Raw genomic sequence first — 27,784 nt, 5'->3', positions numbered from 1 at the left:
TGCTTTTATTAGTTCTGTTCAAGCATGAATGAAATAAATTCTAAACGGATGCAGGATGCATCCTTTGAAGTTATGGCTCCCTAACCATGCTTTGAGGGCCAGAAAAACCTGCTTTGGTAGAAAACCTTAGTCTTCACGCTAAATGCCATTGCACCACATGCGGAAGGGTTCCTTGGGTTGAGTAACACAGCTCACTCCTCATTTTGGTACAGTCACAGCTGGTGACTTGGGCAGGACAGGGGGGTACCACAGTGCACAGGGATGGCCTGTGCCCACTACCTGTAGTATGGGGCTTGGGGTTTAGCAGCTCAGAGGGGGAGAACAGGGTGTATTGTATGGGCCAGAGGTGGATGCTGAGGACTGAAACAACATTTTGGGTGCTCAATGGGACTATACACTGTTCCATTGCGTATGTGGGTCAGGGTCAGATTTAGGGTTTTGCAAAGCAGGGAGCTCAGCATGAGAGGTGTGGCACGACTCAAATCTCAGAGCTGCTCTGCCACGAGGACAGTTGTGTCTAAGATTGGGGCAGGCTTTTGCCGTAACAGGAGTGCTGGCACTGTTCCCTCCTGTGCTGCAGCTGGGGATGTCAGGGTGCGGCCGTACAGCCTGGAAAGCTGCTGTAAAGCTCAAGTTCTCACTTGGAGTGTTGAATTTGTTAGCATTGCCCAAGGAACTGGGTCCAGAATGTTTGCATCCTTACCTCTGGAGAGCCCAGGGGATGCTCAGAGTGGAGGAGATGGTCTGGATGTTTGCCTTTTGGGTCTGAACTAGGTCAGGACAACCACACCAGCCTTTGCCACTCAGACGCTGGCATGGCGACAGAAGTGGCTTTCCGGGAGCAGGCAAACACCCGAGCATCGCTCCCACCTGGCAGGTGTTAGGATGGGGGTGCGTTGCAGAACTGCAAAATACGAGTGTGCGGATCGCTTCTCAGTCTCCAGTAGATGGGGCTGTTATTCCTGGTTTGTCCTTATCTCGGCCGCCGCTGGCAGCGTGGCAGGAGAGCCGGACAGAGCCGACACCCGGGGAGGGAAGGTACAAAGCTGCCCCTGGCCTGGCATTTTGACTTCCTGTACCAGAATGGTGCCGTCTCACAGGGACCATAAGATACTTAAAAAAACCCCAATCAACCAAAATCCTACTATTTTTCTATAAGTGTCTGAATGTTAAACTTGTTGCCTCCATGCTCAGCTGCAAACCTTGATCTTGATTTTAATTTCCCGAAGGGAGCAAGTGTGGGATGCTGCTGGCTGCAAGTGCTCCTAATTGAAGAAAGTCCGTGTTGGAACCTTTCTAACTCATCTTTTCTGTTTGGTTTATTGCTTCCAGCATTTTCTAGAATGACTTGTCTTCTCCCTAGTACTCCCAAAGCTCCCAGGTATACAATTCACTGCACCTGTTGGCTTTGTTTATGTATGAAAAAATTAAGCAGCACATGCAGAGAGGGAATCAACTGTGTGCCATTTCCCCCCACTTGTTATTTTGCTGTTAGAGGCTCTAATTTGAGTGGAAAGATTAAAAAAAAAAAAAAAAAAAAAAAAAAAAAGGTCCTGCTGCCAGCTGAGTAGGGTTTTATGAGCCCCAGGTGCCATGGGTTGAAGTGTCTCCTACCATTTTCTCACAAGGGCAGGTGTGGGGCAGGAGTGAATGTGCTGTTGTCTTTTCTTCTCGGCTTTGTGAGGCAAACCCACTTTGTCTGCTGTAAGCAGCCAGTGGTTCTCCATCATCTCTCTCAGAAGGGCTGAGAAGTCTAGCAATTAGTTTTTCTGATTTCAAGGGTTCAGCCCTTTGAAAAAGTTTGGGATAAAATTCAAGTCATACTTCGTTTCCCTAAGTGTGTCTTGGATTCCTCCTTGACTCCTATGCTGCCCCTACTTCTTGTTTTAAATTTTATTTTTGTTCTGTGAAAGCTACATGTCTGTGTTTATTGTTTCAAAATGAGAACTGGGATTTCTCAAACCATACCTTGAATATAGAAGAAGGAACTTCATAAAATGTCAAATCTGAGACTTGTGATTTAAAATATGCCAAGTTATCAACTCTTGAGTAGTGCCCCAGTGGGTTGAGTGCTCTGTGAAGCCATTCTTTTGTGGCCTGTGCTGTCTCTACTCTCCTAGGATCCGAGGGATGGAGCTTGCTCTGTTAAGGTAAGTGTCAAGCTTCTGCATTTCTTCAAATTTTATTTTAAATCTTCTACCATTACAAGAACAGTGGATTGACCTTCCCTTCTAGTGTCCATTTGGTAGGCACTGCTCTTCTGCTGGTAATTGCAACACAAAATACGGAGGGGAGCAGTGAGTGCCTCCCATGGGGCAGTGTAAGCCCGAGGGGAGCAGGGTGGGCATCAGGCACAGAGCAGCTGCCCTGTTGCTCTCCAAGGCTGGGGTGAGCTCAGCAGCTGCTGGAGCTGCTCATGCAATATACTGCTGGTACTATAGGGACCCCTGTGGCAAACGTGTGCTTGGCACATCTTCCTGGTTAGGTGAGATTTAAGGGACGCTGTCTAGGATGCATCTGGGTGTTGTGGAGCCCCCAAAACTGCCCAGAGGCTCCCTTCTCACCTGTGGCTGGGTGGAAGAGTAGTCTCACAAATAGTTTAAACAGATGTTACTTTCAGAGGCTCTGCCTTGCCTTCTATGTTCTTTCCTCTGAATTCAAAGTCTGGTGGTGGCAGGAAAGAGGAAACCCTTTATTTTAGGTGGAGATTTGTTTTTTCTCCTGGACTTTGGGTTGGAGGAGTACTGTAAGCAATGTATGTCTGGTTCATCCCGAACAATGGGGTGGTTTGGGCTGTTTGATGGATCACCAGTTCAGATACACTACTTGGCTTCACTGGCACCATGGTAGTGTTGCAGACCCAGCGGTGACTTGTCCTGTTCCAGCACAACTAGTTCAGCTCCTCAGAGCCAGCCAAAGACCATTAAAAGCTATGTACCCTCCAAGTTACTGGCACAGGCATTTGGGAGGACATAAAGTGCTGAAAGGGCATGTGAGTGACACTGGACTTTCCCCAGAGATGGGTTACAACAGATTTCCACCCTTTCTGCTCAAGGGAATTGCTTTTGTCCACAGGTCAGTGCTCAGGGCAGTGCTAAGCCAGATGTTTACCCACTGCTGGCTCTCTGATGCTGTGGCACAACCCCATACTATGTGGGCATGAAGACAGAGGTGTGGAAAGTTGAGCAGAAGCTGCAGAGAGTTCCCCAGGCAGAGCTGGAGCTGCTTGTGAAGAAAACCTTGCCAGCGGCTCATTTGTTACATTTGCAAATGCAGTATCAAAATGCTGTGGCAGCCTTTTCCTCCAAAAACTGCTGGGCGTCTTGAGGAGCAGAAGCTGAGTTTGTCAGGGCCCTCTGCAAAAGCCCTGCAGCCCTGGCCTTGGAGCTGTTTCCATGCTGCAGCAGCTGCTGATGGAGCTGGGGGACCTGCAAGCCACAGCGGTGCTGCTGTGGTGGCAGTGAAGCTCCGTTGATGTTCAGGCAGTGTTTGTGCTGCTCTGTCCAAGCTGCTGTAGCAAAGTGCTCTGGCTAATGAAGAAGGCATGATTTTTATTATGGTGGTGGTATTTTTTCCTCTCTTCCTGGTCCTGAGCCCTCCAGGTACATTATTAAAATAAATCTGATAATAGCCTTCATATTCTGAAGATCCTGAACATCTGCCAAGGCACTGAATTATTTACTGCTGCTGCTATCCAAAAAAACCCAGAAGTCCCATATGTGTGAAATGTTTCTTAATTAGATGAAGGTTTGGATCTGGAGGCTTTTGTAGGAAAAGCCTTGGCTCCTCCAAACAACTTTGCTATGAGGGAGGGAGAGAGAATGGAGGAAGGAGGAGGGCACAGCTGCTTGGGATGTTTCTGCAGCTGCTCTTCCCTGGAAAAATGAGTTAGTAATGCCATTAAAATAATGTTCCACCTCCTACTAACCTTATCTGTACACTCGATGGCTGTGATGGTTTGTCTGTCCTCAAGCAGTCCAGGTAACAGGGCTGCGCCTCTATGGTTGTTTTCATTTTATTTTCAACTGAGCTGAAGTTATTTTTTCTCCCTCCCACATTGCCAGGAAAGGGATGACATTGGCAGCTTGTGCAAGCATTGCTCAGTTCCTAATGGAGAAGCTCTCCTGCTTTTATATCCTGCAGCTGTTTCCTTGAAAAGCTTTTTCACTGCCTTGTACAGCAGTGTTGGGTACAGCGTGCCCTTACCCCCACGCTGGCCCTAAGACAGGTGCAGGGCTGTTGAATTTCTTACCCTCTTGATTTCCCAGCTCTGTGAGCTGGGTTAAAGGATGCTAAATCCCACTCTCGTTGCCTTGGGCATGAGCCTCCAGGGAGCACAGCTGAGCTCAGCACTGGGGCTTCTTGCGTCCCACTGTTGCTCTCCTGCCTGGGTCTGGTCCCCAGGAGGTGGAGAAGACTCTCAGTGGTTGTCCTTTTCCTCCCCTTGGCTTCTCTGCTACCTTCAGGTGACTTTTGTCCATTTGGTCTTTCCGGGGGGTTTGAGGCTGATGCACATGAAGCCTCTGCTTGATGCTGGGAAATGGCATCCATCCCTCCATCCATCCCTCCCTCCTTCCCTCCCTCCCTCCCTGTCGGCTCTCCTCCCTCCACCTGCGTGCTTGGAGCACCAGCTGCAGAGAAATCTCTGTGCTTCAGTGCTCTCTGGTTTTTCTGTCAATCATGAAGGAGTGGTGCAGAAAATAATACCAATTCTGAAACATTTTAAAAATCCACTCATCTTGATCTCAGTGCCTGAAACACAGACATGTGGGAGCTTGGTGACTTCTGTTTGCTGAGGTCATGGAGGATGTGGTACCAATTTAAGATTTAGAGACAATGCTCACAAGTGAGTTTGGATGTTTGTAGATGTCTGAATGGAATGGAACCCCAGGGAGTTGGGTGCTGTGACTGCAGCAAAGCCAAGCCTCCCTGCATTAGCTCAACACAGCATTGTGTTGGTATAGTCCGTTTAAAACACAAGGCTGAATTCTGATTCAGCATTGATGACTACATTGTGTGAGAAATGGGCCAGGACCTAGAAAACCTGGGGTTTCAGAGTCACTTTTTTCCCCAGGGGAAAACTGAATCTGAGCATTTGGGAGTGATAAAGCCTTGGCTGCAGATGAAGCCAGGCTTCCTCCTGCCAAAGGACGAGCTGCTGCCTCAGGGCTCAGGCAAATGGAAAGAAAACCATGACAGAGAGGAAAAAAATCCCCACGGCTGTCAGGCTGAAGAGCTGATAACATTGCATGCAGCATGAATCAAAATGGGGGAAATCTCTCTTTTAAAATCTTTTGGCAAGCACTTCATTTTTTTCTTACCAGGACATTGCTGCTTTGAAGAGATGTGGTTTAGAGAGGTAGGGGGGTCAGGCTCCAAGGTCCCTGTTTGACCTGCTTGAGTGGCAGCAAAAGCGCTGATACATGGCTGCAGAGAGGGGTCAGAACATGCTGGGGTGCAGGAAGATGGCAGACCTGCTGTACCCACAGCCTGCTGAGGTCAACTCAAGGGCCCACAGGACATTACGTTGATTCTTAGCACATCTTCACCAGCACAGAAGCCACTCTGATGCTCCTGACACTGTCAGAGGCCCTGCCTCGCTGGGCTTCTGCCAGTGCTGGTCTGTGAATGTCCACCTTTGAGCGGTGCAGCTGTTTCTAGAAATGACCCATTGGCTTCTCTGTACTTGAAAGCAAAACACAATCACCTGATTTTTGAAGAAATTCTGAAGTCTCCTTTTATCTGTCTCTTGCTTGTATTTCCTGGAAGCAATTTAACATTCTGGTCTCTTTTATAAGCCAAAGAAATCAAGAAAAGAGCTAGGTCTCCATGAATAAGCACAACACAGTATTTAAGCTCCTAATTCCTGTGAGGCAACAGATACTCAAGTGTTTTTCTTGGGTTAGACCTTTAAAGGGGAATCCTTTTTGAATCTGCCTCATGTCTGACCTAGCCAGACTCCTTTGCTCAGCTCCTTGAAGGTGGACATTCCCAGACTGGCACTGACAGAGCTCCTGCCCAGCCAGGCAGGAGCTCATGGGGCTCCTCAAGCTTGTGGGACAGGATAAACTGATAAAATCCCAGTCTCCATCGCCAAGAATTTTTTCTGTGTGTCGGGAAGTGGTTTTTGGTTGTCTTCCTTGCCTGGATTTGTCAGAGGAAGTTTCTCAGCAGGTGCTGGTGCCAGTGCAGCTTGTGACCCTTGTCCCTGCAGTGGCTCTTGTGGTGTCTGGGGCCTGTCTGTAGGTGAGAGGTTTCTTTAGCTTAGATGTGCAGCTGACAACCCTCCTTAGCACCCTGAAAGAAACTAAAAATCCATCCCCAGAGCTGTTAACTGGTACAAGAAAACCCTCTCCCCTGTCCATGATCAGAGAAAGGTTCCAAAGAAGAAAAGAGGTGGATGACACACAGGACCTCTGCAGCTCACATTTTCAGGCAAGGTGACAATTTTATTTCTGTGGAGGTTCAGAATGTGTGATAAAGGGCTTTGCCATAGTGCAGGGTTAGCTATAGGATCAGAGGATGAAAGCTCAAGATGATCTTGACTGCTTGTTTGGAAAAAGTGAGGTTATCAGGAAAAAGATTGCTGTCAGTAGTGGTGGCATTCAGTGCTTGTTTCCCTTTCTCTCCTTGGAAAGCTTCATATAAGCTACCTGAAAATACAAGTTCAGGTGTTTCAAGGTTCCCTTTTGAAAAGGACTTACAGTCCTTCTGCAGCAAAAAGCTTTTTTTTCTGCTTTGGAGAAGCCAGGGTGCCTTGGTACTGAATACAAAACCAGTGTATGCTTTGCATTCTTTCCTGGGTTTCTGAGCAAACCTGTTTAATGGTGTCTACTGTTTTCTGTTCATTGAGAGTACAGAAAGCAGCTTGTCCTGTGTACAGCTGAGCACATTGTGATAGAAATGTCTGAGTTATGTTTTCTACCCTAAGAGAAGAGTGCATGTTGTTATCCTCTTCACAGCTCATGTTTAGCCACGTTTTGCAAAATTGTCCTTTTAATTTTTTTTATTTTGCTGAGATTCCTGTTCATCAGTAACACTGAGCAGATGCTCTGCCTGGCCATGAAAACTAAAAACTGATGCCCAGGAGAGCTCCCTGTTTAAAACCAAACCTCTGATGAGTAGAATAATAAAATAATTAAGCTTAGAAATTTCCTTGTTTTTTTTTATCAAAACCTTTTGGATGCAGTGTTTGAGCTAGTGGCAGTACAAGATGTGAAAAATTTGCAATGCAGAGGGTTCTTCTAGTCATCTATGAATGCAAGCTATAAGCTGTGTGAGATGTTACTAGGAGGCTCCCAGTACTTACCACTGAGCTTTTATCTTTTTTTTTTCTTTCCCCTTGAAGTTAGACTGATCCCTGGAGAAAGATTGAGATGGACATAGTCTTTCAACAAATGTTAGGGGGTTGGAAATCAATGCTCAGACAAGGGCTTTTTGCTGTTTCTAAGAATGGAAAAACAGGGATGAAACCAAACACTACTGAATATTCCAGTGAGTTTGTGGCGTTTAACCTTCAGCTGCACATGAAGAACTGGTAAATGGACTCAAAACTCCAAGACAGGGACAATCATTTCAGTCAGTATGAGGAGTGAGGGTTGGCATTTTTACACCTTTCACAACTGCTGCGCTCTGACAGAGGACCCCATTGTGGATTGAAGGCAGGGAAGAGAGTCGCCGCTGGTCTGCAGGAATTGTCAGGCTGATACTATGGCCCTGGTATCCTAGAGTCTCTGAGCTTGCAAAAGACATTGATCAATGGGTGAACTGAACATATTATAATTAGAGATAAACAAGCCATGACAGAGTAATTAGCTAATGGGCAGTTGTGAGCTCCAGAGATGACAAAGTGCTTTGGAATGCTCCATATTATTGCAGGTCTGATTCAGGGGCCTGATGCAGAGAGTATCCAAATCCTGTAATAGTTACTCATCTGGCCTAAGTCTGTCTCTGCTTCTCTGGCTTTCAAAACCTGTCTGGAGTTCTTTATGGCTCCTTCATATCTCTCGTTGCCTTTATTTGTGTGCACAGATGCATGCACACGCACGTTTCCAGCCTCTTTCTGTTTTCTAGCAGAGGTGAGTGAGATCTGAACCCACATTCTCCCCTTTCCAAATTGTGTTTCAGTGTGAGCTGAGGAGTGAAGAGGAGGAGACCCCTCTTCCTTGATATGCAACCATTCCCTAAGATAGCAAAATCTGCAAGGCAGACAAGCTGTGCTGAAATCAGGGCACTGTGTTGTTTCTGTGATATCCTGCTGGGTTAGCAGGCTGGCAGCACCTTCCCCCAGCACTTTCTGATCAGTCTGACACCTGAAAAGAAAGATGGGGGACCACAGCTTCTATCTCCTGGAAAGGACCTTCTCTTGTCTGACTTTTGTCCAGTTCAGTGACTGGGTATCTCTGCAAAGCGCTCACCACAGCCATGTTGCATCAGCAACTCTCACGGCAAAGAGGCAAGGCAAGACCTTATCTGTGGGACCCATCAAAGAGAAACGTCCTTCCAAGCCCAGGAAAAAAATCTGATGAACAGCTTCTCACATGGAGGCTCCCTGGGAGAACGACCAACCCTGACCATAGCAGTGTTCTGGGAACAGCCAAATTGATTTTGAGCTGTGCACCAGGAACAGCTATTTCTAGAAACAATCCATTGACTTCTCTGTATTTGAAAACAAAGTGCAATGATTTAATTTTTGAAGAAATTCCAAACTCTCCTTTTATTTGTCTCTTGCTTGCATCTCCTATAAGCACTCTCTAGGGCTCTGGTCTCTATTATAAAGTACAGACATCAACAAATGAGCTAGGTCTCTATTTTCAAGTAAGCACAGAACAATATTTAAGCTCCTAATTTCTGTGAAAAAGCAGATGTCTAAAACTTTTTGTTGTATTAGACCTGAAAGACTGAAGCCTTTTTCCAGTCTGCTTCATGTCTGACCTGACTGCTTTTCCCAGCTCCTGAGAGGTGGGCATTCCCAGGCTGAAGGTCAAATGCTCTGTGCTGTCAAGACATAGAGGAGAAATAAGTTATTGAGTTTCTTGTCCTGAACAGCATTCCACAAGATTTATGGAATTTAGTAGAAAAAAATTCAAAGTGAGGACCTTTTTAAATCCAAATATTCCAGGTTTAGCAGAACTGTTACTATCTAGGGTTATGGATTTGAAAAATTTTATTTTTTTATAGACATTTTTATGAAGAACAACGTATCTGAACACCAGATCTAAGCTGACCAGGATGGGTTTATGTCAACAACAGGAAGAAACTGTCAGTGTAAAAGAGCAGGTCAACCCAGAGAAGGTCTGTCACAGAATCCTGGGAAGTCCTGTAGATCAGGATGATACTGTTCTTAAATTGCACCAGGAATTTCTAACTGGTTATAATCAGAAACTAGGCCAAGGCAGTGTTAGTCTCTCAGTTGTGCTGCATGGTGTTGCTAGGCTAGGAATCATATCCAGGGATTGAAATAATGGTGCAAGCTGCTGTCAACAGACTGTGAAAGGAGGAGAAAAGTGGGAACCTAGAGAAAGCAGTGGTGAGATTGAAACAAAAAGGTGGAAGTTTGGAGGAGGTAGACTGTCATAAGGGACAAAATGCAGCTGACGAAATCTCCTCTGGTAGGAATCCTCTACTCCTAGTAGCAGCTGCCTTGTGGCTGAGCAGGAACACTCATTTTTTTAAAGAATACTAAATTCTTCAGGCAGAGGAACAACAGAAAAAAACCACAAGAAACCTCTGTTTAAATGACAGGTAAACTCACACCACTTTTATTAATTAAAGAAGCCTTTGAAAGGACTGGCAAGCACTTGCTCCACAGAGCAAGGTCACTGCTGTTAGTGGCCAGAGGGCTGTGTCCTGTGTGAAGCAGTTCAGCAATATCATGGCTGATTTTTGTTCTGACTGCCTCCCATTTCCCTTCTGACAAAAATCAGCACAGCCTTTGGGGTTACAACTCTGAAGTACTACTAAGTGTCTAAACAAATTTATATTAGAGAGTGTTGGATAGATACACACCACCACGAGTGGATGTCCAACATGCAGGAATCGTTTCCTACGAAAACTACAACAGTTCATGCAGTTCATGTATTCTAATGTCAAACAGGAGAAACTTCACTGAGGTTATCGAGCAGCCCGTGGGTAGCATGGATGCCCTCTCCCTCTTCCAGGAACTGGTCCCAGTGGGTACCCCCATGGCCTGGGCTGGCCAGGGTAGGGTGCCCGAACACCCAATGTCCGTGGCTGTGTCACAAACACTTGTGATGGTGGGGTGAACGCTGCTCCTCTCCCACTGGCCATGGGGCTGCCATCCAGGACTTCTCCTCTGCCTGGTTTCCTGACCGGGCTGGTTCCATTCAGAGACTCTATTTTCTTGTCTAGAGCAAAGATTATGAATGTTATTTTCTTGGGAGCAAACACTGCCTTTCATCCTCTCCCCGGCGGCTGCTGTTTCTCTGTGCAATAACCAGTGTCTGAGGATTTGTGTTTGAGCATCTGAGTGAAGAAACCAGGACTAAGACTGTTCTGCCCCCACTCAACAGCCAGTACATGTCTCTGCTGCCCAATCCCTCTTGTCAGGTTCTTACTGATGCATTTATAAGACATGATAATCCTACTAGCCAGGCATGGGGTGGTCACGGGTAATTGCTGATTTTAGTCTTTATTTTCAGTGCACTCAAAACACTGCCAGCACTATTTCCGATAAAATGAATGCCTTGGGTCTGCTTTGGAGGGAATCTGTATTGGGTTACTCTGAACCTTCCAGTTCATCTCAGCCCATCTAAATTCAAAGGGGCTACGGTGGCACTGGTCTGTTTTTCTCACCTGTACCAAGATAAAATCAAAATCTTTCAAGTGATTTTCACAAATGAGAGATGGAAGCTCTAGCAGTCAGGAAGTGGCTGGTTGAGATCAAGCCTGAAGGATCCATTTTCTTTGAAAATACCCAGATCCTGAGTGCTAATGCCTCCTCCTGCTTCTTTCTGCCCAGTCATGGACCCCCACAGCAGAGCTTACATGATGCATTTATTTACCCTAAGACCTAACCCAATCCTGTGAAAAGTTTCAGCCTCATTCATGATGAATTTTCCAATGAAAAGCTCAACTCAGGAAGGAAAAGTCTGACTCAGCTCATCAGCCCAGAAACAACACTGGAATTTAAATGTTGCTCCCAGAATAAATTGCTGGTTTCATGACCAGCATGGCTAATAGTTGGGGGGTGAACCATAATTTTGGATTACAATTCCCACTGTAACAAGCCTGTGTGAGATATAATCTAGTCTAAAAATGTGCCCTTCCTGCGTTTCCATTGGCAGGTGGACTTATGTGAGAGGACAAAATCTGTGCTAATTATACTCATCCAATCCCTTGCTAAGGTGTATCCCTCCAGTTTCTCAATCCTACCCAGTCACTTTGGTGGCTAAATGAGCCTTTTCAGAAGTGTTATGGGGAGATTGTTTAATTTTTACCTTCTGCTTGTTTAGGGGGACTTTCAGTCTTCATACTTGGTGTAAGTAAATCCTCCAGATCTTGCAGCATAGGGTTGGTACTGGCTTTGTTGTTTCTCTTGTTTTTCTCCTCTTCACGTTGCTGCATCAATGAAAACCATTTGGTTTAGTTAAAAACTGCAGATGTAATCTGGGAAATGGTGACCTGGTGTCATGTTTTCCTGGCTAAGTGTTTGTTGGGGTGAATGGATCTCTTTACCAAGTTCAAGGTGCTGAATCTTGGTCCGGTGACCAAGTGTTTCTGGGAAAGAAAGTACATCCCAGGCAGGACTGGAAAACAATGGCTCTGCTCCTCTCAGGGCAAAGCACTTGCTGATTACATGGTTTAGGTCTGTTAGGCTGTCTGTGTGTTGCTGCAGCTACCAATCTGCCCTCTCTGGTGTATTGGTTTGTTTTAAATATGAGCTTCTTGTGAGAGAGGGTGTCAGGGATAAATGCCAGAGGAAGAAGGAGAAGGTACAGCAGCATAGGGATGGAATGTAGGGCTGTCTTTGGCTTTACTTGCATACAACTAGTGCTGCAAAAGATTTTCTTCCAGATAGTAGAAGGAATCTGTACATTTGTATAGCGCTGAGTCCTGCTGTGTGATCCCTTTAGCCCTGATCACAGCCAGGCTGTGCAATGAAATAGACCAAGTGCCCCAAAGTCCCAGTGTGCTGTAGCACTTGTTCAGCTCTTGCACCAAGGCACTTAGTTTAAGACATGTGCATGAGTGATTAACTCTGCATTGGAGCATTTAAACATAATTTATGGAGTCCCATTTCTCAGCACTCACATCCTCACTTTTAATGTTGCAGCAATCTCTGCTTTATGAGATGTTTGGCATTATGTGGGACTGCTTCCTTGGCTTAGATCCTGTCCTGTGCCAGTAAAATGGCTGATATGAGTCCTTTGACGATATCACATCCTCTCCTGATGCAAGGCTTGATATTTTGGGCACATCTATGTCATACAAAGCAACAACTAGAAAACTCTGGAGGAAACTGATGTTGCCAGATCAGCACAAGCCCTGGTACCAGGACACCTTTGCTGTTTCTCATTAAGACTCATTCTCTGAGCAGAGCCTTGTTTTTGCAGGTATCCTTCTGGCAGACCTAGTTCAGGAACCCTTGTGTTATGGTCCTCTACATGTTGCAACTTCTCACAGTTCTGGATATCATGAGGCCCAAATCCTACCTTGCTAGTTCAAGTCATTGCATCTGTCTATATCTTGCTTTTCCCACGTGCACAGCAGAAACAGCCTCCTCTGTAAGGTGTTTTGAGAATCAGTGGTAAAAAAAAAAAAAATGTAATTGCCATATTGTTCATTATGGCTCTTTGCTCTTCAGCTTGTACAAAATCTGGCTGTGGTTTTCATGGGCTTATCATTGCTCCTGGTAAATCTCAGACACCAAAGCATTGCCTGAACTTCGAGGTAACTTAATTTTGTACATGGAAAACACAGTTTATGGGAAAGCCAACAGTAGTTCTGGTGTATGAAATAGCAGGCTGTTATGGGATGTGACCACTCTGTGCAGCTAGACATTAAATGCCCTCAGAGGGGACTGAACAAGCATAAAATACATCATCTTCTTGTGTTCAGAAGTGAAGAGGGATTTAAAAGCATATGCTACACATCAAAATTGAGGTGCATGGTATTTCAAAGGCAGCTTTGCCAGATCAATACCTACCATTTGCATTTTCTTCTTCAACTCTGCATTGGCTCGCTGATATGCTTCAGACACAGCATTCAGGTAATAGATGGCGAGGCTGGAAAAGAAAGCAGGGTGCTGTAGTGATAGAATCAGGGGAAAGAGGAAGTTTCACAAGAAGGGAACGTGTAATTTTTTGCCTACCTTCTAATACCTAGTTTTTCCACCAACTTTTTCCGAACTGCTTTTAGAGGCTCAAGGTTTAGGAAGAATTTGGGCTGCCTGTGGTATGGTTAGCTGAGATGAGCTGAGCCCATCCAGTAGCTCAGTTCTGCTCAAACAGAAGAAAAATGACCACCCTGCCCTTGTGCGTCCACCTTGGCTGGCCATAGGCTCCCTTTGCTTCCTTTGCACCAACCGTGGTGAAACCAGGCACCAGCCTTGAGATGCAACTGCCACCAGGTAACACAGGGACCTTAGGAAAGAACTAGGAAACCAGGGAAATAGTGGTGGAATAAGGCCTTGACCCCTCTTTTGAAAAGCAGTGCCCAAGGAACAGTCCTCCTTCCCCCTTTTCTAGGACCAGCTGCATCCTCTGTCCCCAGACAGGGCCCTTGAGAGCGAGCAGAGACAGGAACAGAGGGCAAGCAGAAGCCAGATTGGAGTAGAGCCACCGGCTTTTGTTTTGATCCCGTCTTCTCCAGAAAGGGCACGCCAAAGCCAGGGGAAAACTGAGCCAAGCTGGAGGGAACTGAAAGGCAAGCGGGGATGGGAGAGGGCATGCTGGCTGCCAGCCTCTGGCACACAGGGAGGCTGTGTTTTCAAACATGCCCAAGTGTCTGGGTCTGTCTCACCACCTCTGACACTCACCAGCCAGTAATATTTTGGTAGCAAAAAAATGTCTCCTCCTGCTTTTGTGGAGTGCTTTTATTTTTCTAAATCATAACCATCATCTGTTCAGCAACTCCAAGCCATTCCCAGGAAAAGTACCAGCCATTCAGTTCACTGCTGTAGTTGTTTGCGTTTTTTAAAAATAAAGTAGAAAATCTTCTTAGAAAAAAAAAGGTAGTTTTAGAAAAAAGGTTTCCAAACAGTTCATAACCTGCCTGTGTTTCTCCAGCCACGTTCAACATCCTCAAACCATACTCAAGGATTTCATCAACTGAGTGCCTGACCCTAAGCTCAGCAAGGCACCATGTACTGGCATGTTGGTTTCCAGGTGTCAGATCAGGAAGCAGTGCTTAGAATTGCCTTTCTTGAGGCTTTTTACAGGGGTCTGTCTAGAGGAAACACATTTGCCTCCTTTTGTGTAACATTAACCCAAAACTCAGTCTTGGTGATCTAGGCTCTCTGTCCTGAAAATCCTCTTGGAAATTGTTTTTTCTTTTTGTTCTTCTGTAAAGATGTGATAGTTTTATTTCTTCTATGTTATCGAGCTCATTGCCTAGAAAATATTACCTTGTAATCAGGGCTGTGAATAAGAATGGTGTTGATAACACACCAGTGTTTTGTGTTTTGCTAATTCTTGTTTATCCTAAGTCCAGCAAGGACCTTTGTTTTTGTCTCATGCTCTGCCAGTGAGGAGGTACACAAAAGAAACTGGGAGGGGGCATAGGTGGGACATGTGACCTGAACTGACCCAGGGGATATTCCACACCATAGAACATAATGCCCAGTATATAAACAGGGGAGTTACCTGGAATGGGGGCCAATCTGGTTTTGGGAAGGGGGGGTCTGGCATCCATCAGTGGGTGGTGAGCAACTGCGTGTCACTTGTTTTTCCCTTTCTATTATTATTATCATTTACCATTATTACTATATTTTACTTTGATTACTAGACTGCTCTTATCCCAACCTACAAGTTTTGGTTTGATTCTTCTCTCCATTCCACCAGAGTGGGGGAGAGAGAGAGGAGACTGAGCAAGTAGATGGGAAGTGCTTAATTTCCAGCTGGGCTTAAACCACGGCACCCCTCTTCTCTGATGTACTGTGTCTCCAGTTCTGGTTAGAGTGTGGGTCACTGTCCTTTTCTAGCCTGCATAGAAATTTTAATTTTTCCCCCTTCTTGATGCAGTAAAATGCTTCTGTCCTCTGCCAGGAAGTTCTGCAGGCCACAACTTGAAATTCTACTCTCAGCCTGAGTGGGATTAGGTTATGTGCCCATGGACACAATATCTTTCATTCTTCTTTCTCTTTATTCCCTATTTCCCTTGTCCTTGGGCAGTTAGAAGCAGGACAGTAAGCTTGACACTCGTGCCACTCACTGAACCCCATCATTGTTTGCGACCAGGAGCTAAGAACTGAAATAAATAGAAGATGTGTTTTGGATTGCACGTGGAAAAAAGAGAAGGGGTTTTCATGGCTAGAGAAAATGACTTAATTCAGTCCATAGAAGTGGAAAACAGGTTTTTTGAGAGGCTGCAACAAAATCAACAGACCATCCATTTACAATCCACCTGTTGCTCTTTGTAGAGGCTATTTTTGTTTAGGCTGGATTGTAGGTTGCCTTGCCTGCTGCTTTGGGAGCTTCTGGCTCTCTGCTCATCAGGACTAAAAAAGCTTTTGCATTTCCCTGGTTTCAATCTCTTGAAAAACTGGATGGGGATCAGCACAAGGACTAGCTCCAGCCTGACCCTGTCTGCCTGTCAGCACCACAGCAGAAGCTGAGGATTTTCAGAGACAAGGCAGGAAACTGGGGACTCAACCAAAAAGGAGAAAAGGACTAAAAATTATGAAACCACCTTGTTTGGTCGCTGTGATTGTATCTGGGATTATCACAGGCAAGGTGAGTATGTAGATAACAAACAGTGCCTCTGCAAGGCACCTGATGCTCTTGGGGCATGCAAGAGCACTGCCAAAGGGCCGTAGGTCTGACTGGTCCAGGCACCATGGGGGAAGCCAGTTCTTTAGGGCTGTGACTCTCTCAGGAGCTGAACAACTGGAAATCAAATATGTGATACATACAGGCCATACAGGCAGTATATTTGCGTGGAAAATGAAGATGTTTTGGGTAACATGGACATAAGGTATCTCTCAGTTCTCAGAGGGGAATCAGGGCAGAGACAAAATGGTGTCTCAAGGAGAGATGGACTGATGGTAAGGCTGTGGTGTGCGAGTAGCCAGCACTGAGAAGGTGTGATAAAAGGTGTCTCTTCAACAAGTAAACTGGATTTGTGCTGTTACTTGTCTCAGCTGTCAGTGGAGAAAAGAGCAGGAGATTGTCACTGGAAAAAAACCCCATTCTTTTCAAAGGTATTACTCTCTCCCATCAGCTTTTTTGAATGTTGCATCAAAGCCTCAGAAACCTGGCCTGCAGCCCTTTTGTAAAGGTGGCCCATTTGGGCTGTTCTGTGGTCTTTGTCTTTGCAATGGCATCTGGCAGTGCTGCTGTGAAGCCCACAGGAACAGAGTTTATATAATAATAATAATATACAATAATGTGCTTGGCCATGCTGGGGATGTGGTGTGAGGCTTCTTGTCTCCTGCACACACCTGATCTGATCCATACAAATGTAGCATCTGCCTGTAGAAGTTACAGTAACTGATCATCCTTTTTAGGTTAAAATGGGTAAGTAGTTTGAGGCAGGTAGAGCGGTGAAATGCCATTTTCAGTTTAATTAGGATTTTTCTCATGTTGTTTGTATAAGAAATTCTGTATGGAACTTGTAATTGACATAATTTAATGGCACTACCTTCATGTAGCTATTCAGAATGGAGCACCACAGTGCCCTAGGGCAGCTGTACTGGCTCAGCCCAGAGGATCATCTCCAATGTGTGTGGATACCCCAGGAAGAGTCAGTATAGGAAGCTCTGTATGTAACAGGCTCCCCAGCTCTCTCCCTGTCTCCCATTGATTAGTCTGAAGTGTTCAGAACTGCCTACAGAATTGGCCACAGGTCTCCTACTCATTTTGATAGCTATGGAAAACCTCAAGAACAGTGCCAAAAATATCTTTTCAAAAAAAAGGAGAGCTGATCCTAGTACTGCTGGAGGTACTGGGGATTTAAGTCTGGTTTCAAAGCTGAAATGATGAAACAGCACTAAAACAAATACCAGATGTATTATCTGGAAAATGAAAAAGTAAAACCCCCCAAACCCAAACAGAGCTCACAACTCTTTGTATTTTTGGAACACGTAATTTTTGAATGCCCTGTCTTGGCTGTGCTCTAAATACCACCAGCTGTGACAGGAATTGCTTCTCCAAAAGGCACCAGGCTGAGACTGTCCATTTATTTCCTGCTGGCTACAGAAAATTTCTCATATGGAAGCTGCAACAGCTTTGATATCTACAAGGCTTCTGTCAGCAATGCATTCCATCTACAAAGTTGTGTTTAATTGGGTCAGGTAATTAAATTTTGTGAAATTGGGTTAGGCAAAGGTAAGGGGGCTAGGGAGCATGTGTCTGCTCTAATCCATGCAGTTATCTCAGCAGAAGATGTATCCCAGAATCTCACTAGCATCCCAGAATTTTTTTTTCAACCTTCTCCCCCAAGCCAGGCACATAATATTGCGAGGAAAACTTACACCATGAGCAGAATTGCAGGTATGATCAGTCCTGGATTTGCCACATAGCTGAAGATCTTGGCAACAAAAACTGGAAAATCAAGCTCGATGGTCTCTTGAATGACATCATACATCCTTTTCTTTCCACTGGAAAGACAAACAGCCAGTTAAGGAGTGTAGGTGTCTCCTGGAGGGACAAAATGGCTCCTAGTCTCATGGTGCTAAGCAGAAGGTTTCACCTCTCTTTCAGTGAGCATCAGCTTGCTGTTGGCCATCAAGGAGTTTAAAATGCCTTTATTTTAAATTATCTATTGGTCCATTCATTCCCTCCCTGCCTCCTCCTATTGATTATACAAATAATCTTTGCTAGGCCAACTTGCTCCTGGAGTCAGTATGTTTATTTCCACACTTGACTCCTTTATGAGTCCTGACTATTTACGCCTCTGAAATAGATAAAAATCTACAAGGTCTAGTAACTGTACATTTCTGATGGATATCTTGTTAAATTTGGCCTTTTCATGGTAGAGATGACTTTCCATATGCAAATTCCGGCTTTCTGAAATAATGAGGCAACTTGAAGAGCTGCTAAGTAATGACAAAAATAGCAAGCTGTGATTATTGCTTAATAGGAGACTCAGTGAAAGAGTAATTTCAAACAAGACTGATAAAGCAGATGAGAGTATTCTGTTTGAAAGGAGAACAAATCTGTAAAGGGCTGGATTACGTAATTGACCTTCTTCTCTCCCCAACATCTCTGGATCTGGGAATCCAACCCTATCAGTGCTATTCCTCCTTTTGAGGCTTGGTGCCTCCTGGGAGCTTGCAGGATTCCAGTCAGGATGATGTTGAACTCTTGTCTTGATGGTGAGAGTCAATAAAGAAAACTTGGATAAACAGTATCCCAACTACATCAACTGCCAGGAGCCCACGAGAGCTGAGCTTTCAGTTGAGCTGCCAAGGGTCTGAATCAGGCTGAGTGGCTTTTGAAGGGTTGATTGGGAATTGAAATAGCTCTTTCACATTGCATATTAGTCATCTTCAAATGATAGTGTGCGTGCAACAAGTTACTTGTCAGATCTTCTGACATTATTCGTTGACACCTGTCCTTGTTATAGAACTGAGGATATTTTGGTCTCTTGCCTTTCCCCTGAGTCTTTTAGCTTTCTGATGTCATTCACCGTCAGCAAGCAGATAACCTAAAACAGTGCATCTACAAGAACAATGTGTTCCAAGCTGGCTCCTTGCTGAGTCAGATTCAGCAGGCCCAGGAAATGGCGTTATTCAATCAAATTAGACTTTATTGGCATGTTAATCCAGTCCACTGAATGCTTTGTGCAGTGCTGATTCTGTCCTAATTAAAAGAAAAAAAAGCCCTGCAACATTTAAAAAAACCCAAACACCAAAAAAAAAAAAAAAAAAAAAAAAGGAGGAATTTTACAGGCTCACCCCTATCCATTTCCTGGTATTTGTCAACTAAAGTCAACATGTAAAATGCCTCTCATGCTGTGGGAGTTCTTGTCTCTGTGAAGGAGACTTCGGACTCATTTTGTTTCCACAATGTTCCAAAGAGCCTTAGGGATGCTCCTGTTGGGTTTTTTTGGGTTTTTTTACTGAGGGCTGCACCTTGCTGTCCCACCCCTGCTGCTCTCTGGTGCTTCCATCAGTGTGTGTTGGGAAAACACTGGAAATCATGTAGCAGAGGAGAGCAGCAGACAGGAGCAGGTTCAATGCTCCCAGCTGATGGTTTATAGCCCATACCTGGACATGAGCCTTTGCCTCACATTGCTAAGGATTTAAACATTTCATCATCTCTGCTGGAGTCCAGTCCTTCTAACTACAGGAAAATAATCCCATGTACCAGAGAACAAAAATGTCCTTTTTGGTGTTTTGGTAGTACCTGAAAGGTCCACAGTCAAAGGAGGGAGGCAGGGACATGATGGTGTAAGCTACAGGCAGGAGGCTGAGGAAGAGGATCAGCAGCAGCAGTCCCATGTAAAAATTGTTAGACTTGGATGCTTTGAAGACTCTTTCATGAGGGACATTGCTACTCATAACAGCCCAGCACTGAAAATACATGGAGGTTAATAAGCGCAGCACGTTTATACCCACGAGCCCTGGTGCATAAAAGGATCCCATCCTGAAAAGGAAAAGAGGACAGGTGCTGTTTTTTGACAGACTGGAAGGTTTACTCTTTTCAAGAACAGAAAAAGAGGTGTTCGTTGGCGGCAAGTTTGTTCACAAATGAAGTGTGAGTGGGCTGATAGGTGCTACCCCTCTGCTCCCACAGTAGAAGCCACCTGCATCCATAGGGTATGGTTATGGTATGGCCCCCTCACTTAGGACCAGACCTCTCAGGGGTCACAAAGAAAATTTTTCAGTTTGTGACAAACATTTATTGGAGATGGCTTGAAAAATGTCAGGTGAAGGTAACCAGCAAAGAGAGACCCACTTTTATAGTTAAACACAGAAAGCCAATTAGTCAGAAAAACCAGAACTCAAAGGTTTATCTAGTTGGCTTGGATGCTTTCTAACTCCACTAACACGTTTTCTAAAAATGGGGGGGGAGGGGGGTGTGTGGACTAAAAAAAAGGAAATATCTTACCAAATCATTCCCTGGTTGAAAACCAAACCCAAAACATTGCCGCTAATGTCAAACTCTGCGTAGGACGGCTGTATGGGGAAAGAAAGGAAAGTGTGTTGTTGCTAGAGGTACCTGCTATTGTTTTCTGCTGGGTGTATGACGCTTATTTAAAGCTGTCAAGCAGGGATTCCTGGGAGGGCTCCTGCTGTGTGCACACTGCTTGAATGACCAGCAGCAGTGTGGGGAAAGCAGAATTGGAGCTACTGTGCTGTGGGCTGCTGCTTCTCTCTTGGCTTGCTGAAAATTGGAAAGATATATGAAGGTGCTTAGAGCTGCTCTGTGTTTCGCTCTCCCTGTTAATATAACACCAGCTGTGAGCACGGCACGGGACTACGTTTAAACTCCAGCTGCTGGCTGGCTATGGACTAGTTCTACCCTAGTAAAATATTGACTCTTGAAGCAGTGATAATTAGGAGCTGGTGGGCAAATGCTACGCTGGATTATGTCCATGTCCCTGGGTCCAAGCTGCTGAAGAACAGGAACAGAGGGCAAAGGGAAAGAAATATGAGGGAATATACGACCTGATGGGTATCAGGTGACAGTTTACTCTGCGCTAGCTGATAGGTTGTTCCATATCAAGCAGTATTTTACCTATCTGATGTGGGTGCTAATGGTGGCAGGTTCAGAACAGGCTGGTCTGATCTATTGGCAGTATTCGTTGTTTTATAAATTATTATTTTGTTAGATTTACCTATGATGAAGCTATTTCTTCTATATATATCTACTTTTGTGCACACAAAATTCAGGTGATTTTTGGCAGATGAAACTACATGTAAAGATTTTCTTGTTATGTTTTCTCGAAAAAAACCTACTTTTTTTTTTTAACTGCAATGCAGAAAACAGAATTCTAAGAAATGATAAGTGATGTTCTTGTATCTTTGGAATATCCTTCGTGGTATGTGTGCTTTTCATGCCATTTGCATTTACTTAATACTGTCAGCAATTCATAAAGTTGAAGATGTTTGTGCTTTATGATGAAAACTCAAGGGAAGCCTAGTCAGAGTCTTGCTTAGCTGACTGCTCACAGCTTTGGGAAGGGATGGATGTAAACATTGTTCTCTTTGTTCTTTTGATTCTGGTCCATTTCTACATTAAATCTTTAGCTAGAGGTTAATATTGGCTTCTTTTTTGCATGAAAAAAAAGACAACTTTCAGCATCTGCTGTCCTCTGCCTTGAGTACTCCTGTGTGAGAAGGCTGGGTTAAACAAGAAGCTTGCTCACTATCTGCATTAGAAAAACACATCTAAAATTGTCCTGGTGCCAATGCTGAGGTTGGGTTAGATGGCTGTCAGCAAACCTTCTTTGCCCAAGCAATGAGAGTAATTTCATGCTGCTTGGCTGCTGGGAGGACTTCCCTAGGCCACCCTGGGAAATGTCCTCTGCCTCCCTCAGAAGAAACACAAAGAGGTCCACAAGCAGCAAAATGCCTGTTGTGCCCTACCTGCTCTTCCTTGCACAAAGCCCTCCTCTTTGCTCTTCCCCAGATGACTCCTGGGAACTCTCCCAGTATGACAGCTAGGTGGTGGGTGCACTGATCCACTGATAATCTTGCAAGGTTGTTTTCATCTCCATCTGAATCCATCTGGTTCCTTCTCCTCTCGTGTGAATCAATGGACTTCCCTCAACCCCTCCATTATTTTCTTCTGTGTTTTGTGCAGCTCCAGTACCGACTGCTCTGGTAATGCAACCTTTATGAATGCCAAAGAGTCCAGTGCTGTTGTGTGTTACACACACATGAGAGGGGAAGGAAATGCTCCTTGTTCCACTGCAGCAGAAGAAACACCAGCTTCCAGCAGTGATCAGAAGACACTGCTGTGAGAAAAGCAGGTTCCTGCCTGAACGGTGGGCAGTGAACAGGAAGGTCTGGGGCTTTGAAAGGGATATAGAAGGGCCCAAGGTTTTGGGATTATAACAACTGAATGAATACTGGATTATTTCTTTTTAAAGTCAGCTTCATGTTTTAAAGTTCTCAGATGGGGAGGAGAAGTGCATTTTTGTAGAGTTCTTACTGGGGTGGAACTGATAGACTCAGAAAAGTGCTGCATAGACTATGTACACCAATTATATTATCAGGCAAGACCAGATGACCACTGGAAGCATTCAAAACAAATCCATTTGTAGCATTTGACCAAATGGCCCTAACTTGCTTTTATCTTCTTGGCTATAAGATACTGACTCGGCTATAAGATACTTACAAATCCAGCCTCTAGATCCCAGCACCAACAGTAATTCACAAATCTGACAAAGCAAGCTCGGATGAAATCTCCCACCAGAATGGTTATGTAGGTCACCAGGATATCAGACACAGTGAGCCTCACAAACTCCTGCAATTTAAAAGAAGGAAAAAAACCCATTTAACTCCTATAATTTCAGTAGCGCATTCAGGACTGTATTTTTTATTAAGCCATTTGTCTTTATATGACAGTAACCTTCAGAAAAACATGCCATGAGCAAAATCCCCGCCTGTTTTCTAACACTGGCCAGTGCCTAAGCTTTACCTCTGTGCCTGGGAGCTACGAGCTCTGTTATAGCTGTTAGACCTGATAGCTGCTGCTGGCATTTTTGACTGCACTGTGTGCTGTGGCAGCACAGGAAGTGGGAGCAGAATGCTAATGCTGCAGTAAGGGTGGTGTAAAATATACATATGCCCACAGTCGTTTTTATTGTGCATAGTTCTGGTATGGCTCAGCTCTGTAACTTTTATGTGGACTCCTAAGAAAATTGTTCAGTTGTAAACAAGAACTGTGTGTAAGTGTAGAGAAAGGAGATATGCAAGACAAAGAAGATAAAAGTGCAGGCAGAAGGAAGACTCATAGAGTGGAAATAACTGGCATCCTGTCCTGGTTTGAGACAAATTTAGGGGAAAACATTCAAAATTAACGTCCCTCTAATAGAAGGTAGATTTCAGCAGCCCCTCCTCCACCAGGTTTGGAAAGAAATTCCTCGGAGAAAAGTGAAAAAACCCCAAATTTTTTAACAAGCAAAGTGCATGCAGGCACGGAAAAAAGAACAAATAATGTTAAATAATAAGACCTCTCGCTGAGGAGAAGACCTAGGAAGATTTAGAGTTCTTTGTAGGTGTGGCTCTGCCCTCTCTGGGTGTGGGGTTCGGTGTGGGCCCCTCTGGGCTGCAGTGTGGGGCCTCCCGGTGATGTTCTGGTGTTGCTGAAAGGTCCAGAAGAGAAGAAGAAGAAGCCAAAGTCGCAGGGAAAAAAACTTTTCTTTCCTCAACCAGCAGGCTAGCTAAAAAGCAAAGAATTTTAACTCTCTGTCTCTCTCCTGAGAAACAGAGCCGAAAGCTGGCTAAAAGCAGGAAGGTGCTTTCCTTGGCTCTGTAGCAGCAGGTGAGTTATCTCTGTTTCTGAATACAGGCCACCAAAAGAATTCCACCAGCTTTCCCCCTCTGTCTTAAAGGTAGAGAAAGGCACAGGATCCATGTTTGGGCGTAGAGGAGGCAATAGGGGTTACAGCATCAGAAAGTCACCCCAGGACACGTCCCAAGGATGCAAAAGGAAAGGCACTTACAAGAAAGGTTTTTAAAGTCTAAGGAGGGGAAAAACAAAGATCTGCTGAATGACAGCACAGTTGCACCAAGGATCAGCCTCTTCTGAGGGGTGACAGTAGCTGGTCTTTTCCCACACAACTGAGAACCTCTTGACTTGTGAAGAGCCCTTGGGTGTGCACAGCAATGCATAGCCTTGTAGTTTGGCAAGCCCTAACTATCTCAGTCAGTAAACAATTGCTTTTACTTTTTAAGTTGTGCTTAGATCTGGCTACAGATCTTCTTGGTGCAAGGTAAATGTTGCAGGGTGAATTTGTGTGGTGAAACTCAGAGGACCCTGCCTGTCTTTCAAGGGGGTTACTTTTGCCTAATTCTGCTTTCATCCCATGGCCTCATGATGCATTATGGATTGGGATTTGCCAGGAGTTCCCTTGAGGCATGTCCTCTGTTTGGGTTTACACCTGCACCAAAGCCTCTCTGGAACAAGTGTAGCAATAAATGGAGAAGAGAGGTTTGCTTCAAGGCACAGTCATGATCTGAAAAATACATGGTGCAGGCATGGCTGCAGACTGCTCTTCACAGCCAGTGCCTCAGCTGTGCATGCCCTGGTTGCTTGAAGCCGAGGATTTCACCACCATGGCTTGAGAACCATGACCAAGGACTTGTATTGCCGTGGTGATGCTGTATGAGAGTGGGGGAAAGAGCTGTTTGTGAGGAAAACTTCAAGCCTGGAAATGTTAAAGGCATCAACGAGAAAAACAAAAATGGACCATCCCAAACCAACACAGAGACTTGCTATGCAATGAATCTCTTACAATGCCAACAGTTGTCTCCCAACAGGGCCCCCTGGGCACATCTGCAGGGTCAAGGGGAGGTGGGGTGACAGTGCTGTCATTCCCTGCAGACGAGTTGTGGTGGCCAAGCAACGTCCAGTGCGTGATGTTTTTCACCACATCCTCTTCCGCCAGCTGCAACGAAGAGACACCCCCCCAGCCAAAACCATCAGAAAATAGAAGTCCCAGTGGACATGTTTGAAGAAATCCAAGACACTGAATTCCTCCCTTCTCCTTACCAGTTACCACCCCATGTATAAACATCTGCATACAACAGAGTTACAGTGCTGGCAATAGCACAGAAACTCCTCTTTTGCCGGGAGCAGGGCAGCAGCAGCTGAGAGCAGGTCAAGGCTCCATGAGTTTTTGGGGAGCAAGCAACCTACTCCCTGCACGTGGAGGAGTCAGACCTCCTGCAAGACCACTTTGTGCAGAAGGAGCCTCTACCCAGTCCTCCTCCTTCGCACAGTTCATAATTTTTCAGGGCAGAGCAAACCACCTCGATTCCTCTAATTCTTCTCAGCCTAAAACAGAGTAATTTTTTCTGTGGATCAGTTAGACATTTATCCTTTCCTGCAGTTATCTGCCCACAACACGCTACCAGGATAATGTTAAAGAGGGGAGGCAGCGGAAGCGGATTATAAACTGTATCCTTGGGGTCTGCAGTAATAGAAATTGCAAACAATGTCAGATGGAGAAAAAAATAGAATTACCCTAACATGCTGTGATTATAGGAAGACAAAAACTGTGCCCTTTTCAGGGCTGTAAGGAGAAGCCAGAGACTCTATTTGGTGAATCTCCCTGGGGCACTGCTCAAGAGGACTGGGGACAGAGAAAACACCAGCTGCAAAGAGGGTGATTGTCCCTTCTGGCTGTGGGGACAGGGTGTGTTCACCCTCAGCTCTGGGAAACGCTATTTGACAGTGGCTTTTTGGCTCAGCTCTTACTTTTTCGTTGACATCATCCATCAAGGCCAACAGAAATGTGTAGAGGTTCCCCAGGAAGAGTGCAAAGATCCGCCCCAGCTGCCATTTCAGCCCAATGCGGGGGTGGTAATTTTCTAGTGCAGCGATGGTTTCAAACAGTGGAGGGCAAAACATGCCCAGCAAGGACATCACAATTTCAACCTGCCACGTGAGGAAAACGAGATAACTGCTCATAGTAACAACAGTGACTATCTCATTTTGAGCAGAGTGGGAGCTGCTGGCAACTGGTTGGATATTTCTGAGGGATTTATAAAGGGGAGGGAGTCAAAGCAAACTCAGATTCTGGCTTTGCTTAGCATGTAGGCAGCAGTGTCAGACTTCAGGGCCGGGTTGCACAACTTGCTCTTGCAGGAGCACTTTTGCTCTTATCTCAAAGGGATGAGCTCTAAAGAATTTGTTCCCTGTCAGTCCAGACTCATGAATATTTAGGTTCCTCAAGTACCTTACAGTAGTGCTTGCATCAGCTCCAACGTTCTTATTTTAGTTTCAGAGGAAGCACAAGTCTTGGCTTGTGTGCATAAAGATAATTAGTCAATGCTAATGTTTATTTTCCACGTTCAGCACCTTTGCTTTTGCAGTAGGCATTTACAGACTTGAATGGAAACACATCAAAAACTCAGTTTTGCAGCTCAAGATAATATGTCCTAGTGGTATTTTTGCTTCTCTTTTTCATGCCAGATACTAAGTTGCACTGTGGTCAACGAGGTCATTGGCCAGTCAAGGTTAGCTCAGGCATGACTTACAGGCTCTAAACTTTTTTAAAGCCCTACAGGTCCCATTGGCCTGTGGGGGACTGTGTCTGTACAGGTGCAGGGAGTCTCTGATTCACAGGTCTCTTCTTTGTGCTTTTCTTTCCAAGAGAAGTAACAGTACCCAGGACTTTATTCATTCAGATCTCACATTATCACCAGGAAAGGGTCAGACATTAAACTTTTTTTTTTAAGTATGATTTTTTTTCTTTGGGAATTCCATAGTGATAAATCAAAGCATTTCGTAAGCAAGTGCCATCTTTCTGAAGTTCTCTGAAGGAATTGTGAAAATGCATTGCTTTGAATTTAATTTGGCTTTGAAATATAAATACATGATAATATTGTAGACATTGAAAGTAAACCTTTCCATAGGTTGAAAGAGCTTAAAGATTTGAACTTCTCATTCCAAAATCAGACACAGAAAACTTCGACAATTGAAATTTTTTTGTACATCCTAAAATTTTATTCCCATAATTCAAGGTGGATGACAAAGATTTGATTTTAGAGTTATGAATTATGGACATTTCTAACACCCAGAGAGCTTTCTGGTACAACTGAGTTTGTAAGTGTTAATATACAACTTAAGATGGTGGTTGGTGTTGAAAGTGCTGAAAAGCCATTAACTTTTCTAGTGATTTATTATAAGAATATTTTCCCTTCTCTGCAGGAATTGTTAATTTTCCCTAGGAACTTTCAGTGAGATCAATGTGCATTGCAGCTACAACAAGTGCAAAGGTACTGAAGGGGACTCTTGGGCCCTGCTAGGGAATCCCTCTGTCTTGGATGCTGTCCTCAACCTGTGGCAATGATTATGCTGATGTTCAAAGAAAATTATCCCAGCAGAAAACTGGAAGCAAAGCTTTCTCACCTCATTTCTTTCATACCACCCAGCGTTTTGCATTTTGGAAAATGTCTGGGAGCGTTTCACCACGAAATAAATGAGGTAGCCACTCCCACACAAGCAGCATATGATGAGGACATTGGCCAAAACCCGCAGGAACCTCCTCAGGTGGATATTCTCATCCTTGTTGCTTTCTTGCTCATCTACAATAGACTCCTGAAAAAAACAGGGGTTCTCAAGAAATTGGAATGGATATCTTGAAGCACCAAGCATAAGGTGACATCATAAGTTTTTTTCACCCTATGAAATGCAATCTTCTTCTACTCTGGCTATATCCAACTTGGTAGTTTTGGTTAAATTCAAACTAAGCTTCATACAGGCGTTCTGGTTTGACTGAAAGGTATCAAATGGCAAAGAGCCTGACATATCCCAAGAGAACTGCACTCCAAATTAATACAAATTCTTTTAAGATCTGAAAAAAGGGATTTAGGGGAAGTGGGTCACAGAAGTTGGAGCTGCCATGGATCAGCACCATGCCCTGCTCATATGGAGAGATGTGGAGCAGGTATCCAGATTTCCCCTTAAATCTCTGCCATTTG

At 44.7% G+C, this 27,784-nt stretch overlaps 1 protein-coding gene across 1 annotated transcript in view; it reads right to left on the bottom strand.

Annotated features, from left to right (window-relative positions):
- Positions 1–9,727: 9,727 nt before the first annotated feature.
- Positions 9,728–27,784, bottom strand: part of TMC2 (transmembrane channel like 2) — a 32,657-nt gene continuing 14,600 nt past the window's right edge. The window contains exons 11-20 of the mRNA XM_008633971.2: positions 27,213–27,401; positions 25,557–25,736; positions 24,592–24,744; positions 22,470–22,598; positions 20,235–20,302; positions 19,530–19,769; positions 17,654–17,779; positions 13,169–13,247; positions 11,460–11,580; positions 9,728–10,367 (exon numbers count right to left, since the gene is read on the bottom strand). Coding sequence (XP_008632193.1) covers positions 10,114–10,367; positions 11,460–11,580; positions 13,169–13,247; positions 17,654–17,779; positions 19,530–19,769; positions 20,235–20,302; positions 22,470–22,598; positions 24,592–24,744; positions 25,557–25,736; positions 27,213–27,401 — 1,539 coding nt within the window. The 3' untranslated portion in view covers positions 9,728–10,113. The remainder of the gene's footprint in view (positions 10,368–11,459; positions 11,581–13,168; positions 13,248–17,653; positions 17,780–19,529; positions 19,770–20,234; positions 20,303–22,469; positions 22,599–24,591; positions 24,745–25,556; positions 25,737–27,212; positions 27,402–27,784) is intronic.

The sequence above is a fragment of the Corvus brachyrhynchos genome, unplaced genomic scaffold (assembly GCF_000691975.1).
Source record: "Corvus brachyrhynchos isolate BGI_N302 unplaced genomic scaffold, ASM69197v1 scaffold94, whole genome shotgun sequence".
Taxonomy (NCBI): domain Eukaryota; kingdom Metazoa; phylum Chordata; class Aves; order Passeriformes; family Corvidae; genus Corvus; species Corvus brachyrhynchos.
This window is presented reverse-complemented; position numbering and strand designations above follow the sequence as displayed.